This window comes from Dryobates pubescens, chromosome 9 (assembly GCF_014839835.1).
Source record: "Dryobates pubescens isolate bDryPub1 chromosome 9, bDryPub1.pri, whole genome shotgun sequence".
Lineage (NCBI taxonomy): Eukaryota > Metazoa > Chordata > Aves > Piciformes > Picidae > Dryobates > Dryobates pubescens.
In genome coordinates, this window is record NC_071620.1 from 18085445 (window position 1) to 18099013 (window position 13569).

The 13569-nt window shown below is 41.1% G+C and overlaps 1 protein-coding gene across 1 annotated transcript in view; it reads left to right on the top strand.

The window, feature by feature from the left end:
* The first annotated feature begins 495 nt into the window (after positions 1–495).
* Positions 496–13569, top strand: part of CDH7 (cadherin 7) — an 88576-nt gene continuing 75502 nt past the window's right edge. The window contains exons 1-2 of the mRNA XM_009909900.2: positions 496–981; positions 9985–10405. Coding sequence (XP_009908202.2) covers positions 10196–10405 — 210 coding nt within the window. The 5' untranslated portion in view covers positions 496–981; positions 9985–10195. The remainder of the gene's footprint in view (positions 982–9984; positions 10406–13569) is intronic.

The window sequence follows — 13569 nt, forward strand, 5'->3', positions numbered from 1 at the left end:
GTGCAGGTCGGTGCCTTGCCCGAAGAAAGCCCCGTCATCGCCCCGAGAGCAGGGGACGGGACCCCAGGCCGGCCAGCTCGCTGCCCTCCCCGGCTCCCAGCTACCCCACAGCCTGCCAGGCAGACGGGCCGGGGGAGGTGGGGTGGCTTGCCCGTGGAAGTAGGGCAGGGTGCGGAGACTGGAAAGGGCAAAACAGTTAAACAAGAACCCTTCAAGTTCGGATTAGTTTTGTGACTTTGCCTTCACGCCTCGGGAGCTCAAGTGATCGCGGCTTCTATGGCAAGTTGGGAGGGGGCGGATTAAAAAATAAAATTTCCTAAACTCTATCCTTCATCTCCTCGTTTCAAATGCAAATTGGGAGGTAGATTTGCTCCCGCCCCACCCCCTAGCCCGGCTCCTGATTTTTATCCAAAGGACTCCATCTGTATATCCTGTCAAGGAGGAGGAGAGGCGGGGGGGGAGTGGGGCCGTGCAGGCTGCTTGCTCCCTGTATCCCTTTTCAATAGCTGCCGCTGGGTCTTCAGGAGGTACAAAGAGTCCTGGTGCCTCCGTAGCACGCCCTCGGACAGAGCTGGCAGCCGGAGCGGTGATATCCCCTGCCCAGAGCATCATCCCCACCTCCTTTGCCTTCTTCCCTCCCTCCCTCCTCCTTCCCTCCCTCCTCTTCCTCCTCCTCCCGCAGCCACGATCCGCACCCAGTCGGAGCTGGGCTTGGCACCGGCACCCACTTCTCCCACCGTGTGCCCAGCAGCCGGCCGTGCCGTGCCGTGCAGTGCCGCGGAGGAGGAGCGGAGCGGCGCCGGCGATCCTGCCTCCGCGGCTGCGGGCGGGTGCGCGGGTGGGCGCGCAGTTCTCATGCCAGGCGGGCGCAGCCCGGCCCCCGCCTGGGAGCATCCCGCCAGCACTTCGGCGCGGAGGCACAGTCGGCCTTTAGGATTAAAATACTCAGCGCGCCGGGCAGCCCGGGGAGAGGGGCAGCAGGTAAGTGCCGGCTGCACCTGAGCCTTCCCTTGCTTTTTCTCCCGCCTCCCCTCCCGTGTAGGAAGAGTGAGATCGGAGGAGTTGGAGGAAAGCGCAGTGTGCGGTGCGTTTCCCGCTTCCTTCAACCCCAATTGCCCCTAAACTGGTCCTGCTCGGCTGCGGTGCTGCTGCTTGGGGGCGGCGGGGACGGGAAAGGGCCGGCGGGGCGGCCCGGGCAGAGCGGCTGGGAGAGGCGGCACCAGATGTGGCAGGGAACCTGTGGGGTGTAAGAGAACTGATGCTGTACGCGTGTGTGCACCTTCTGAGGAATAAGAGAACAATAGCATCTCTCTGACTCTTTGGAGAAGTCTCTCGGAGAAGGGGGGAGGTGGAGTGGGGGAAGGGAGAACCACAGACTTCTGCAAAACACTGGCAGCACTAAGTCTTGACTATCACGGTCCTGTCTGCCACACCAAAACGGCTGATTACTTAGTCTGGCACCGATGCTACAGAGCAAAAGATTACGGAGGCCAGGAAATTTCCCCATCTATTTCCCGGAGCTTTTATGTCAAGGATGTTCTAGAGTTTGCAAATGTTGAAATGATGGGAGCTTATTCCTTTGATTAGTATGCAGTTGGTAAGACTAGCTCTGCAGTGCTTGGCTGTTTGATACTGACTCTTCCCCCTCTGCCCCGTCCCCCTCGTCTATCCATACATCCACACAGGAGCATGTCCTGCTTTCCTCAGCAAGGTTATGTGCACCGTTAGCAAGTGGTTTGTGATCTGGATCCTCAGACTTCTCGCGGCTAAAAGGAGGGGGGAAAGATAGTCCTTTTTGCGATAAGATTTAGCCTTTATACTGGTGCTTTCAAAGGGTGAGGTAGTTCAGGTGAGTCAGGATTCTGCAAACGATGTCATCCCCATGAAATCGGGGGATTTAGGCAGGGATGGGAGATGGAGACTTGTGAGGCACTCTGATTCTGGGAACTGAAATGCTGATGCTTTAATCTTTTCCCATTGCAAGGATAAAATCTTGTGTTCTGATAGATAACTTCTCAAGTCAAAGCAGAGACTTGAAAGGGCAGCATATACTTTATAGTCTCTCTAACAAGACACACTGCCTTGCCATTTTTCAGCTAGAACATAGGTGATTGTACAGCTTTGCAGAAAATAAATTGCTTTTCCAGGACAAATAAGTAAATACCTAAAGGAGCCAAACTCTTGAGAATGCTGGTTTCTGAAACAGTCTTTCCCTGGCAGTGATGTGTGACTTGACTTTTCTACCCTTATTATGCTTACTAATTGTTCCTCTGTTGCATTATTTGGAGTTTGCAGGGAATTACTGGTCAAAGCCAGGCACCTACCTTGTTTCTGAAAAACACAGATTTACACAGTCTCATGTGAAGATTGATTTGGATGGGTAATAACATGAAACTTGCTCTAGCATGTTAAGTTTGCTCAGCCTAATTAATATAGCTTCTGAAGTTCCAACAGGTCAACAGATAAAGATCAGATGGGAAATGATGCTGATTTACTTTTAGCAATATAATAAGCTTTAAAGATGCAAAACTGAAGTGAGGATGTTTAGAAATAATATGACTGTGCCTCATTAGAGCTAGTTCAGTGCAATGGGTGTCTTACCATCTTTGGGGGGAAAAGAACAAAAACTACACTAAACAAAAGCCAAAGAACTATCTAGGGACCAAATGTGACATCCTGTTTAAAGTCCTTGCACACGCTTTTCTAGCTCTCCAGCTTGCAACTATCAAGGGATCTAATCTAGGCACTCTTCTTTTTTAGGGTCATGAAGAGAAGCTAAGTAAGATTTAAAAAACAATTGTGATAAAATCCACAGCAAGGGGAGAAGAGCAAAGGAGCTAAAAGCTCATTCTAACAACTTTTAATACTAACTTTGTGAAATATCTTGGGGTTTAGTACTTAATATAGGTTAAAAACTGCCTGGAATATTAGGGAAATATCAAAAGTAATTATCTGAGCTATCACTGCATGTTAAAAGTCCGTGTCAGTTAGTGTGGATTAAAATCTAAAGATCAGTATTTTCTTGCAGAGGAAATACTTGTTTTTTCTTGGATAAAACAACATTAAAGATTGCAGTTTTAATCAGAGGACACTTCACCCTTATAATAGGAGACTTTACTGTAATTAAAGGCTGATGTAGGTCATTAGAATTGTGTTAAGAGTCAGATGACAGCCTCACAAGTCTCTTAAGTCTTCATTCATTGATTTAGCAGCAAAGCACTCCTGATTATTTGCTATTGATTTAATAGCAAAGCATTCTTATTTTTCTGTATAAAAGGGTTGCTGTAAAGCATTTGTGTAGCTGCAGATTATCCATGAATTAACTGATTAGAAAAATGGATACAGCATCCATGAAGATTATCATCTATCCTTCTCATGTATAATTGTGCATGTGTTGTGTCCATATCTTTCTGTGCTTCTTTAGCAGTCAAAGACTTTACTGAAGAAAATAACAATTAATGCAAAACCTTAGGCTGTTGTACTCTAAGTTAAAGTCTTACTTTTCTGTAAACCTGGTTAAGCCTTTTCTCCAAAGTATTCAATTCCCAAATTGACTCCAACATGTAATGAAGACAGAAGATATGTTAAACCTCAAGTGGGTCACAGGTGAATATACTGCTTGGGAACCAATTTCAGTGACAGCCTGGCTAGAAAGTTTCTGTGCATGTTTTTGGGTATTGGCTTCAATATTTGGTGTGTACAGTGGTTTTTCAATGAAGGCCTTTCATGAGCCATTCTGTTTAATTTAGTTTATCATAACCTTTTTCTTTTTTTTTTTTTTTCCCCTCTCCCCCTCCCCCCCCCCCCCCCCCCCCCCCTTACAATGTATGCTTTCATGCCACTACTGGGTATTGTTTTCTTGTGGCAATTAAAATCATTAAATTTTAGCTGAGGAAGGCAGCGTAAAACAGACGATGGTTACTTCGGTTCTTCCTGTCAAACAGGGCTTAGCTGTAAGCAGTAATGCAGGAGTGCCTCCTCTGGGAATTCAGAGGATCTGCAGGAAAGTCATCCCTGGGTATTACATGAAGTTCTTCAGCTTAAATGAGGCTGCAGAAATTGAGCTTGTGGAAATTTAAATATTGGACTTGATCAGTCACAGTCATACAAATACTGCTGGCATTTCTTTTCAATACCTGATCAAATTAGCATAATCCTTTTCAGCAGCTTGGATCTCTAAAATGTACCATAGCAAGGTGAAAAAACCAGCCAAACAACCAAAAACCAAAACACAACTCACAGAACTTTCACATGGAGTAAGTTATATTAAAAAAAAAAAAAAAGTATATATATAAAAATATCTTTCTTTTGTTATTTTTTTCTTGGGGAAAATAAAGAAACATATCAACAACCCAAGCATCTTAGCACTCTAGCCACACACAATCTTACGTTCAACTGCAGAGCAGTATGAAAGACCAAAAGCTATTGCCTGGTTTTCTTTCTGGATTTTTTGAAACCCTATAATTTATTGAAGTATGCCTAGTGTTTTCCTGTTGTCTCATCAGGTTCTTTCACCTGAGTCAGAGGGTATTGAAGCCGGTTTAGTGTAACAGTGCCATATGTTTGGAGAAGTGATAGTTTTTTTGCTTGGTAACCAGATGCAGGCTGCAGGATGTGCACTACATTTACAGCTCTCCCATGTGAATATTTAGGCCAGTTAGCAGCAGGAGGTTGTGGTCTGTAGTTGTAATGTCATCTGGCACTGGGAGTTAATAGGTTTCATTGCACTTCCCTGACTCACAGAGCTTCATTCCATGGAAGGGCCCCCACCTCACTTGCTCCAAGGCACTTTCCTTTTTTTTTTCTTTTTTTTTTTTATCTTCTCCCCCCGCCCCAACTTAATTCTTTTCCTTGAAGAAAGTGATAATCTGACTTTGCAACCTACAGCATAATTAGAAATGTAATCTTCTCTAAACCCTTTTGTCTCAAGGATCAGAGCTCCTGTGCCAGTGAAAGTGTCTCCCAAGATATTTAGAATGTTTGACACAGAGGAGCTGCAGGTTCATAAAAAAAGGGAATATTTTCTGTCACAGAAAGTGACACGCTTTCCCACGGGCACTGTAAACCCAAATGTCAATATATAAATATTTCAGTGAGAGTAGTTCAGATGTCAAGGGGCTCACCTGCTGATTCCATTATGGTTAAGGGATCATGGTTCAAGATCCAGTGGCAACAGTCACCCAACCTCACAATTACCTCAACACACAGGGGTTTATTTTATTGAATGACTTAAAGTAAAGAAAAAAGCCCCAGATATGGGAGAACTGTGCACTACTGGCCAAGTTAAAGCAAAATTTACTGGCAGGTGTTGTCTGGATTGCACTTTTAGGAACATCAAGGTCCAGGTTTACAAAGTGAATTTTTTCAATGGTATAAAAAAATGAGCTGTTGAAAGAATAATAATGAAGGGGGAGAGGAAAGGCAATAGGAGTGCAAAACTCTTCACCCACACCTTCAATGAATGTCCTGCGCTGACAGCTAGTTTTTACAAAAAGAAATGTAACCCAGAGTGGTTGAGTTTTAAAAAGAAGCAGGTTTTGTATTTTCACTTCTTCCTGAAGAATTTAGCACATTGGAAACACTTAAGGATAATACATGATGAAGGACAAAATTCCCTGTTGGGTTGAAGAACTTGACAGGGAAATGATATGGTTCATAAGTGAAGCTGACACAGTGACACTGGGTAGTGACGTGTGAGTGGAAGCCTGAAAGAATCTGCACTTCGGCTACAAAGGTTAGGTGATACCAAGATCATCTTGAAAGCCTTCTGCAGGTGGCCGTAGAAGGTGGAAGAAGTGTCAGGGATGGGAAAAAAGCTTTAGTGATGATACCTAGGAGACAGAAGACATGTTTTGCCCATGTTTACTGAGGCTCATGGCTGCACACAAACTAGTCTTCATGGGCTGTTTTAGAAATTATGAGCGAAGCAAAATATTCAGAGATATTTTCAGTGGGTGTAAATTATCGTTAATTGCTTGCAGTGTGGGGAACTCTTTCTTAAAGCTAAGGATCTTCGTCATGATCTGAATGTTTTCAATAAATCAAGATTGCTTCCCAGAGAGTGTGTGTAATAGTGTCTTTTTGACACGAGCAGATTGTTTGGGCAAAGTACAGTAGTAACATTTTTCAGATTAGCAATATTCACCAGAATATTTCTGCTATTAGATAGTTCCTTAAATATAGTTCAATTTCTCTATAGCAGATGGAAGAAAATACAAGTTTTATGGCATATAAGCATGCAATTTTTTTTTTCAAATGTATATTCTTCACTTTGATTTTTTCTATATCAAGCAGCTATTTAAGAACAGAAATATGAGAGCTTAGACATCTAGTGAATATTTTTCATGTTGATGGTTTTATTTGGTTTGTTCTTCAGTTTTTGTTTGGTGTGGTTTGGGCTGGTGGTTGTTTTTTTTTATATATAGTTACTCACATAGACAGCATGCTACTGCTCTGGTGAGACAAACTACATGCATAGTCTAAATTCCAAAACATACTCTTTGAATTACACATCAGTTCTTTTACTTTAGATTGTTCCTGTTTGTGATTGTCAGGTCTACATACAAAGTAAACAGGGAATACCAGCTTAGTTGTGAAAGGTAGAGCCTAGTGCTTTAAGTGTGCCAGCAGACAAATTGATATTATTTTTAAAGCCTAAGTGACTTTTTATACAAGCAAAGTGTGAGTGAGGAGATATGATTGCATTTTGCCCCTGTATGGGGAGGGGAGTAGAAGCCTGGAGATTCAGAAACAGGATGTAAAAGTTCTCTCACGTCCAAGGGTAACTAATGACATTAATTACAAGTGCAAATATTTCTCAGTTCTGTGTCTTGTGCTCTTCTTCTCTGACTCCTGTTTGTGCAGAAAGTGATACCACTTCATAAAAGACCATCTTTAAACCTGAAATACAAAATGGTTGCAGGTCAGTTTCACCTTCACTTCATATCCATGCCTGTAAATGAATATGACAGAGAAAGCAATGGAATCAGAGCAGTGATTCCCTATATTGCTGTCAGTGCTATTCATAGTCACTGCTGCAAGTGCAACCCTGAATATTGAAATTGTGTCTGATGAAGAAAAAAAATAAAGCCACAACACCTTTTAGTTTTCAGTTTTACGAATGCTGTGATGTTGCTTTGTGTGGACTTGTGAACTTCCACACTTACAAACTTCATACAAATGATATTGAAGTGTTAGTTATGCTTGGACAGAAATATTTTCTGTTTAAATATAGTTCAATATCCATGTAATATAGCATATTATTTAATAAGCAATCATTCCCAAAACAGAAAAGATTTTGAAGTATCAGACACTTTTACTTCTGCTTTGAGAAGTATCACACTCAAAAGGCAATGTGCTGAAAAAACTATAAATAAAACCCTAAACAACAACAACAAAAAGGTCCATAAGAGGAATAGGAAGACTTCTGAGGAAAAAGAGAGGGAGGGAAGATTGTTTTCAAGCAGAAAGTGCTGCCATACAGTTGAATAAAAATAATTGGAATTCTGGAGACTGTGTGGTGAAAGTATTTGAGAACGAGTAAACGACAACAATTTTTTTTTCCCCAGAGGGTGTGAGTATTCTGCTTTTCATCAGATTGTGCTGTCTAGCATATGGACTGTTTTTCAGTTGGTATTTTGGGTGTGTTTTTCAGTTCTGTGCTGTGGTGTGTGGCTGGGGGACCATGTCAGTCCATATGGTGGCTTTCATACTTTTCCTGCAGGTGTAAAAGAAAGGATGTACGAGAACGCTGTTAAAGATAAAAGGTTAGAGCACTTGTAGGTTTGAAATGTCTGTTCAGAGCAAGAACAAGGCATTTCAAACTGCTTGGTGGAAAGACTCTAACATATTGTAAATGTTTTACTGACATTTCTTAAGAAAATCCATTTTGTATTTTTATCTCTGTTAAATAACAATCTGCTGCCTCTTTGAAATAAACTGACAGTTTATCAATATCAGATGTCTTTAACCTGATGTAACTTAGAAACAGAGAGGGAAAGTAACGGGTGCATAAAGCGCCTCTACTACAAACAGCGTTTGGCTTATTTGAACTGAGCAGTAGGAAGTGAAGGTATCACTGAGGAAGCACAGCTGCTTTTCAAAGCACTCGTGGCAGCCCATGAGTAATCACTGTGTCATATGGTCATGATTTTACCAAAGGGCCAGATCAAAACTGAGCTGTGGCTAGTTGAGATGGATCATTTTAATGTCTCTCTGCTGACAGGGATGACATTTGCTTGTTAATCCTGCTGGTCCATGTTGGAGAGATGCCTTTTCTAACTGCCCATCATGTTTTGGAAATTAGGGCCTCTAGGTAAGATGTTGCCTATTCTGTCTGTTTTGCCTGTGGGGACACACTCAGTTTTCACTTGTGGAAGCTTTCAAATTGCTGCTGCTTAGCAAACACGCTCAGTGGGTTTGTGGTTTATCCCACCAGTCTCTAAGCAAAGCCTTTCTGGTGCAGGGCAGTACCACAGAAGGGATTACTATAAAAAAAGACTTTAAATACAGTCTGTAATCAGAGGAGCTTTTTATTTGTTTCATGTTTCTGCCCTCTAGGTACCTTTGGCAGCCCGTTGCATAGAAGTTTTGCAGCTAAAAGAGCCTGACATACTGAAAACAGATAGCAGAGATCACATTTCACTCGGTTTTAATAGTAGTGGGTAGGGATGTAATGATAATCTATCTAGAGCATTTGATGTGTATGTGATTTAATGCCTAGCCTTTTTAGGCTAATTAAATGTAAGAGGATGAAATCTTTCTTCCATGGCTTCCTAAGTAGCAGTGGTTCACTCCAAATTAATGGCTTGCTACCTGGTTTAGTTTCATCCTGCCTTTCACCTTGTGTTTGACACTTCTTAAATTCTTCTCACCTGCCTCATAGACAACTCACATAAGAAGGATTCCTATTTTGGAGGGAGCAGTGCCTACCTGAGTTTAATGCAGGTGATGCTCCTGAAAGTCAAAGCTACATTTGGTTCTGTCTGACAGATCTTATACTTTTTAAACCATTATGCTAAGTACGTATTTTATCTTGGCCAGAGAAGGTTGACAATTGCAAGAAGAATGAAAGACTTGTTTAAGTATTGAAGATATTGGGATTTTGTACATTAATTTATTTTTAAGTGAGTTCTAACAGTTATTAAATGATCAAGCTTTCAAAATAAAACCAGAGAAGTTCTCAATAAATAAATAAATAAATAAATAAAATTATTATGTGTATTAGTGCTGAAAAATCCTTTGTCATTAAATCAAGGTTTCCCTGAAAATATAAAATCTCATTATCCTCTGATATTTCTGAACACATTTATGTATAAATACATAAACTAGTGTTACATGCTTCTTACTGTGCCTGACATTTGCTTTAGGAATGTAGTAAAAATGGGGAGACTCCAAAGGCTTTTTTAGTGGGTCGGATTCAAATCAGAACAAATCATAACATCTGGTGTACCGTGACTAAGAATAAATCAAATTGCTCCAATTCATCTTATACTCCTTTATTTTACTTCTGGAGTTAGCTGGAAGAGAATTGAACTAGCATATGTCCTTGCCATTAATATAGCTTCCTGCCTGTAGCTGGTTTGCAATTATATCATGGTAATGGCAAGTGAAGCAGACTGTAGCAGACAGAGGAAGAAAAAAAATCAACCCAAATCACTGTGAATAACTAGACTTGCTTTGATTATTTTAAAAAGGCATTAAAAAAAAAACAACACTGGAGTGACTGGTGTTTTAAGAGGACAGTCTTGGGAAAAGTTTATAGCAATAAATATAGAGGTGTCAACAGCAGTGAGGTTATCCAGCTCTCAGATAATTATTATGTGAACTCAACTCTGTTGATGATGAGTAAAATAATGAATAAACATTTTGGATGCATTATGTGAAAGCTCAAGAGAATTTTTGGTTTTTTAAAGTAAAAGAAATTATATATATTCTCACAACAGTTCTTGTCTTTTTTTTTCTTTTTTTTTTTTTTTTGGATAGGTACCCATTATACCATAACTTTGGAGGTGATTCAGCAGTGGTGACTTCTTCCAATCAACCACAAATTATTCTCTCTGGACTCCCAGTTGACACCGTGCTGGAGGCTAGAGCTACTGAGACAACTGGAATTGTGCCTGCTCTCGTGAAGGTTTTTTTTTTTTGTTCACACAGGAGAAAAAAGAAAGAAACAAACAAAACACACACAAAAAAGATGAAGTTGGGCAAAGTGGAGTTCTGCCATTTTCTGCAGATATTAGCTCTTTTTCTGTGTCTTTCTGGGATGAATCAAGCAGAGCTCTCAAGGTCCAGGTCAAAGCCCTACTTTCAATCAGGGAGGACGAGAACCAAGCGCAGCTGGGTGTGGAATCAGTTCTTTGTGCTGGAAGAATACATGGGTACAGACCCACTCTATGTAGGAAAGGTAGGGAATTTAAACAAACTTTTGAGGGTGCAGATGTTTGGATTTTGACATATTTATGTGATGCAACCTGAAAACTGCAGTTCTGCCTACATGGCTGATGTAAGACAGGATGGGACAACATTGTGTAGTTTAAAAAAGAAAAATGTTTAGCTCTTCAGAGCAGCAAGAATTTTCTTTAAGAGCTATACATATTAGCTATGCTTTAAAGGAATATTATAATGGGAGTGTTTTTCCAGTGTTGATACAAAGAAAATATTTTATTACTAAATATGTTATTATTAATATTAGATGTTTGTTTGGTTTTTTTTAATATTGGGATGGAGAAAAATAATGATGAATATTCTTTTAGAAGAGTTAACAGGCAGTCCCAGAAAACAGAAGTTCTGTGTTGTGTTGTTTGCTCTCTAAAGATCAGCACTACTGAAGGCAAGAGAGAAAAAATCAGGCATCTGGGGGTGTGACAAGTGAAAAAAGGAGGGCATGTCTGCATTACTGCTTCGCTTTGAGGTTGCTGGGCTGGCAGATTGACACCTCAGGGGCCTCACTGCCCTCCATACATAACAGAGCCTTGTAGATTTATCTTTCCTCTGATGGGCACCAGGCCAGTGCAGAGCAAGCCTTTGCATTGGGGTGTCCCCAGTGGCTGTTTCTGCATGCCCATCGCTGCACGTGGAGTGCACTGAGCACAGCTGGGAATCTGGGCTGTGGCTCATTCGTTGCCTTCTGCTGGTGGGTAATATGCTTCCTTCAGCGGTTCTGAAGGGAAAAAGAGCCCAGACAAAAAGAAAGAGAAAAAAAAAAAAAAAAAAAAAGGAAAAACCAACCCACTAACCAACCAACAACAAACCCTCTTGTGTTTCTGTGTAACATTCATGTAATCATCTTATTGAGAGAAACAGCCATTTTTCTATGCAATATCTGAACCAATAACTAGAATTTCTCATTTAAATAAAGGAAATGCATAGAAAACAAGGGAGTGACGGCTTTGGGCAAAATGGCATGCTTACAGAAAAGGAAATGAAGTAATCTGAAATCCAGCCCTTCAAATATGCAAGTGCAATGAATTTCAGCTTACTTAATTCGTCCTACTGAGACAAAACCCTTGATGTTTGTGTTAACACAGTTAAGCACTTAGAGTTTAATCATGCCAACTGAATAATCAAGTTAAATGGGGAGCTGTTCTCGTGATTACAGCTATGGTAGTGTTTACATGCTTTTCTGAAAGCTGGGACTTTGCACAATTCAGCCCTTAAGAAAGACGTGCTAGAATCGCAAATGCCATCTCTCATGACAGTAGTCCTGAAAGTTTTTGTTAAGTTTTAGGTTATGTAGCAGTTTCCATTCTGATGCCATGCAGCTGCTGCTTGGCTTAGTAAGTTTTGTCGTTTAGGCAAATTTGTCCTCAGGTTAGAGCTTCTCTTTTGCCTCTGGAAAGTGGCATATTTGGCATTCTTGCTGGGTGATAAAAAAGGGAAGTGTGGCTTACAAATTCACATGCCTCTCCTGGAAAAGAAGTGTCTTTAAATACTCAGCTGAAGACTGCTTTAGATCTGTAGCAATTTTCATATTCATTTCATTGCTATAGTATGGCCAAAGATGCTGTGGTAGTGCTGGAGTACATGATATTTGCATGTGTGTGGTTATTTTTAGCTTCACAGTCTGCTCTTTACTGTCCTTTAGAGGAGTCCTAGCATTCATAAGCAGATATCTTCTGAAAAGCAAATCTTTTTTTTTTTTTTTTCCTCTGAAACAGTCTGTGCCCAGTCTGCTTTTGCATCAGCAGTATGAATTGTTGGCTCAAGAGCTCACATTTGTACCAGCAATCCATTTTGTGGGAAAAGCAGATAAAAATTTGCACTTGCGAAAGGAAGCCTCTGTTCCTGGAAACAGAGTCCTTGCTGAGCATCTTATACGTTAAGAAGTGCCAAGTTCCTAACCTTCTCACTGGAGAAGCTTTTTACTGTGTGGTGCCTGAGGTGCAATCATGACCGAAGCTACATTCCCACGCAGGGGAGCAAAGAGGTGAAGAAGTGATTTTCTTTCTGTATGTTAACATAATATGTGTAGCACCACTCTGAAGTTAGCAGCAGTCACCTTCCTCCTCCTCTGCTCCCCTTAAAAATATTGCTCTTCTTGTTTCAAATTCTTTATAGGCAGGTAGGGACTGAGAAGACAGAGATTTGGGTAGGAAAGATGGAAGTTTTTTCCTTCTGTGTTGTGGGGGATTTTTTTCCCCTTTTTTTCTTTCTTTCCACTTTGTTGAGGAAACTACAGCAAGGAAAGAGCTAGCATAACTCACTTATCTCATCAAGTGAAGTGGAAGCAGCAGCCAGACTCTGCCTCATGTTCCGCAGAGTGCTCTGCTCCTGGGGAGGTCACTCCTGCACTGCTTTACCTTCACGATGCTTTGCAGGGTGCCAATCTAACTGCACATCCAGGAACCAGAAACCTTCCTCCAGATTTTAAAGGCTGTGAGACAAAAGTGCTTCAGAAACACTCAGGCAAATGGAGTTGCAAGAGGGAATATTTTTCTCCCTGCCACTATTCAATTTTACAAAGCCCCAGGCGATTCTGTTTGGAAGGCAGCATTTGGAGAATGTGAGGGTTACACAGCAAATCGTTCAGGAGTCATAAAATACACCAATGTTACTTCCATGTTCAACTTTAACTCTGTTCTCCTGGGTGTGTGCATTCTGATACGTTACATGCTCATGCAGGGTAAAATCCCATTCCTTTTAAATAATATCTGAGGGTTACACCTCAGTAAGGAGTGTCTTTCACGTAAAATGATTTTTCAGTGTTTTCATGTGTGCTTAACAAGAAAGCAGATCCATGTTTGTGGTATACTGTAGCCTTTCTGGTATCCTTGACCTCCATTTATTGGTAGAATGTTTTTCTGTTTGCTGGTTGTTTTTTATTTTAAATGTATTTGTTTTATGAAGGCCGTGGGGGCCTGTTTCTCACATCACTCTGGAGAAAGCTCTGGAGGAGTTTCATTAGTTTTACACTAATAGTAGCCAGAGGTGAATGAAGGTTTTTTGCCCTCTCCCCCCCTCTTTTTTTTTTTTTTTTTTTGGTAAAAATATAGGTCTTTCTGCTCTGTGATATGAAATTTAATCATCTTGAATTCAATCCTGAGTAATTCTGAGTGCCTTTCGGGAAGT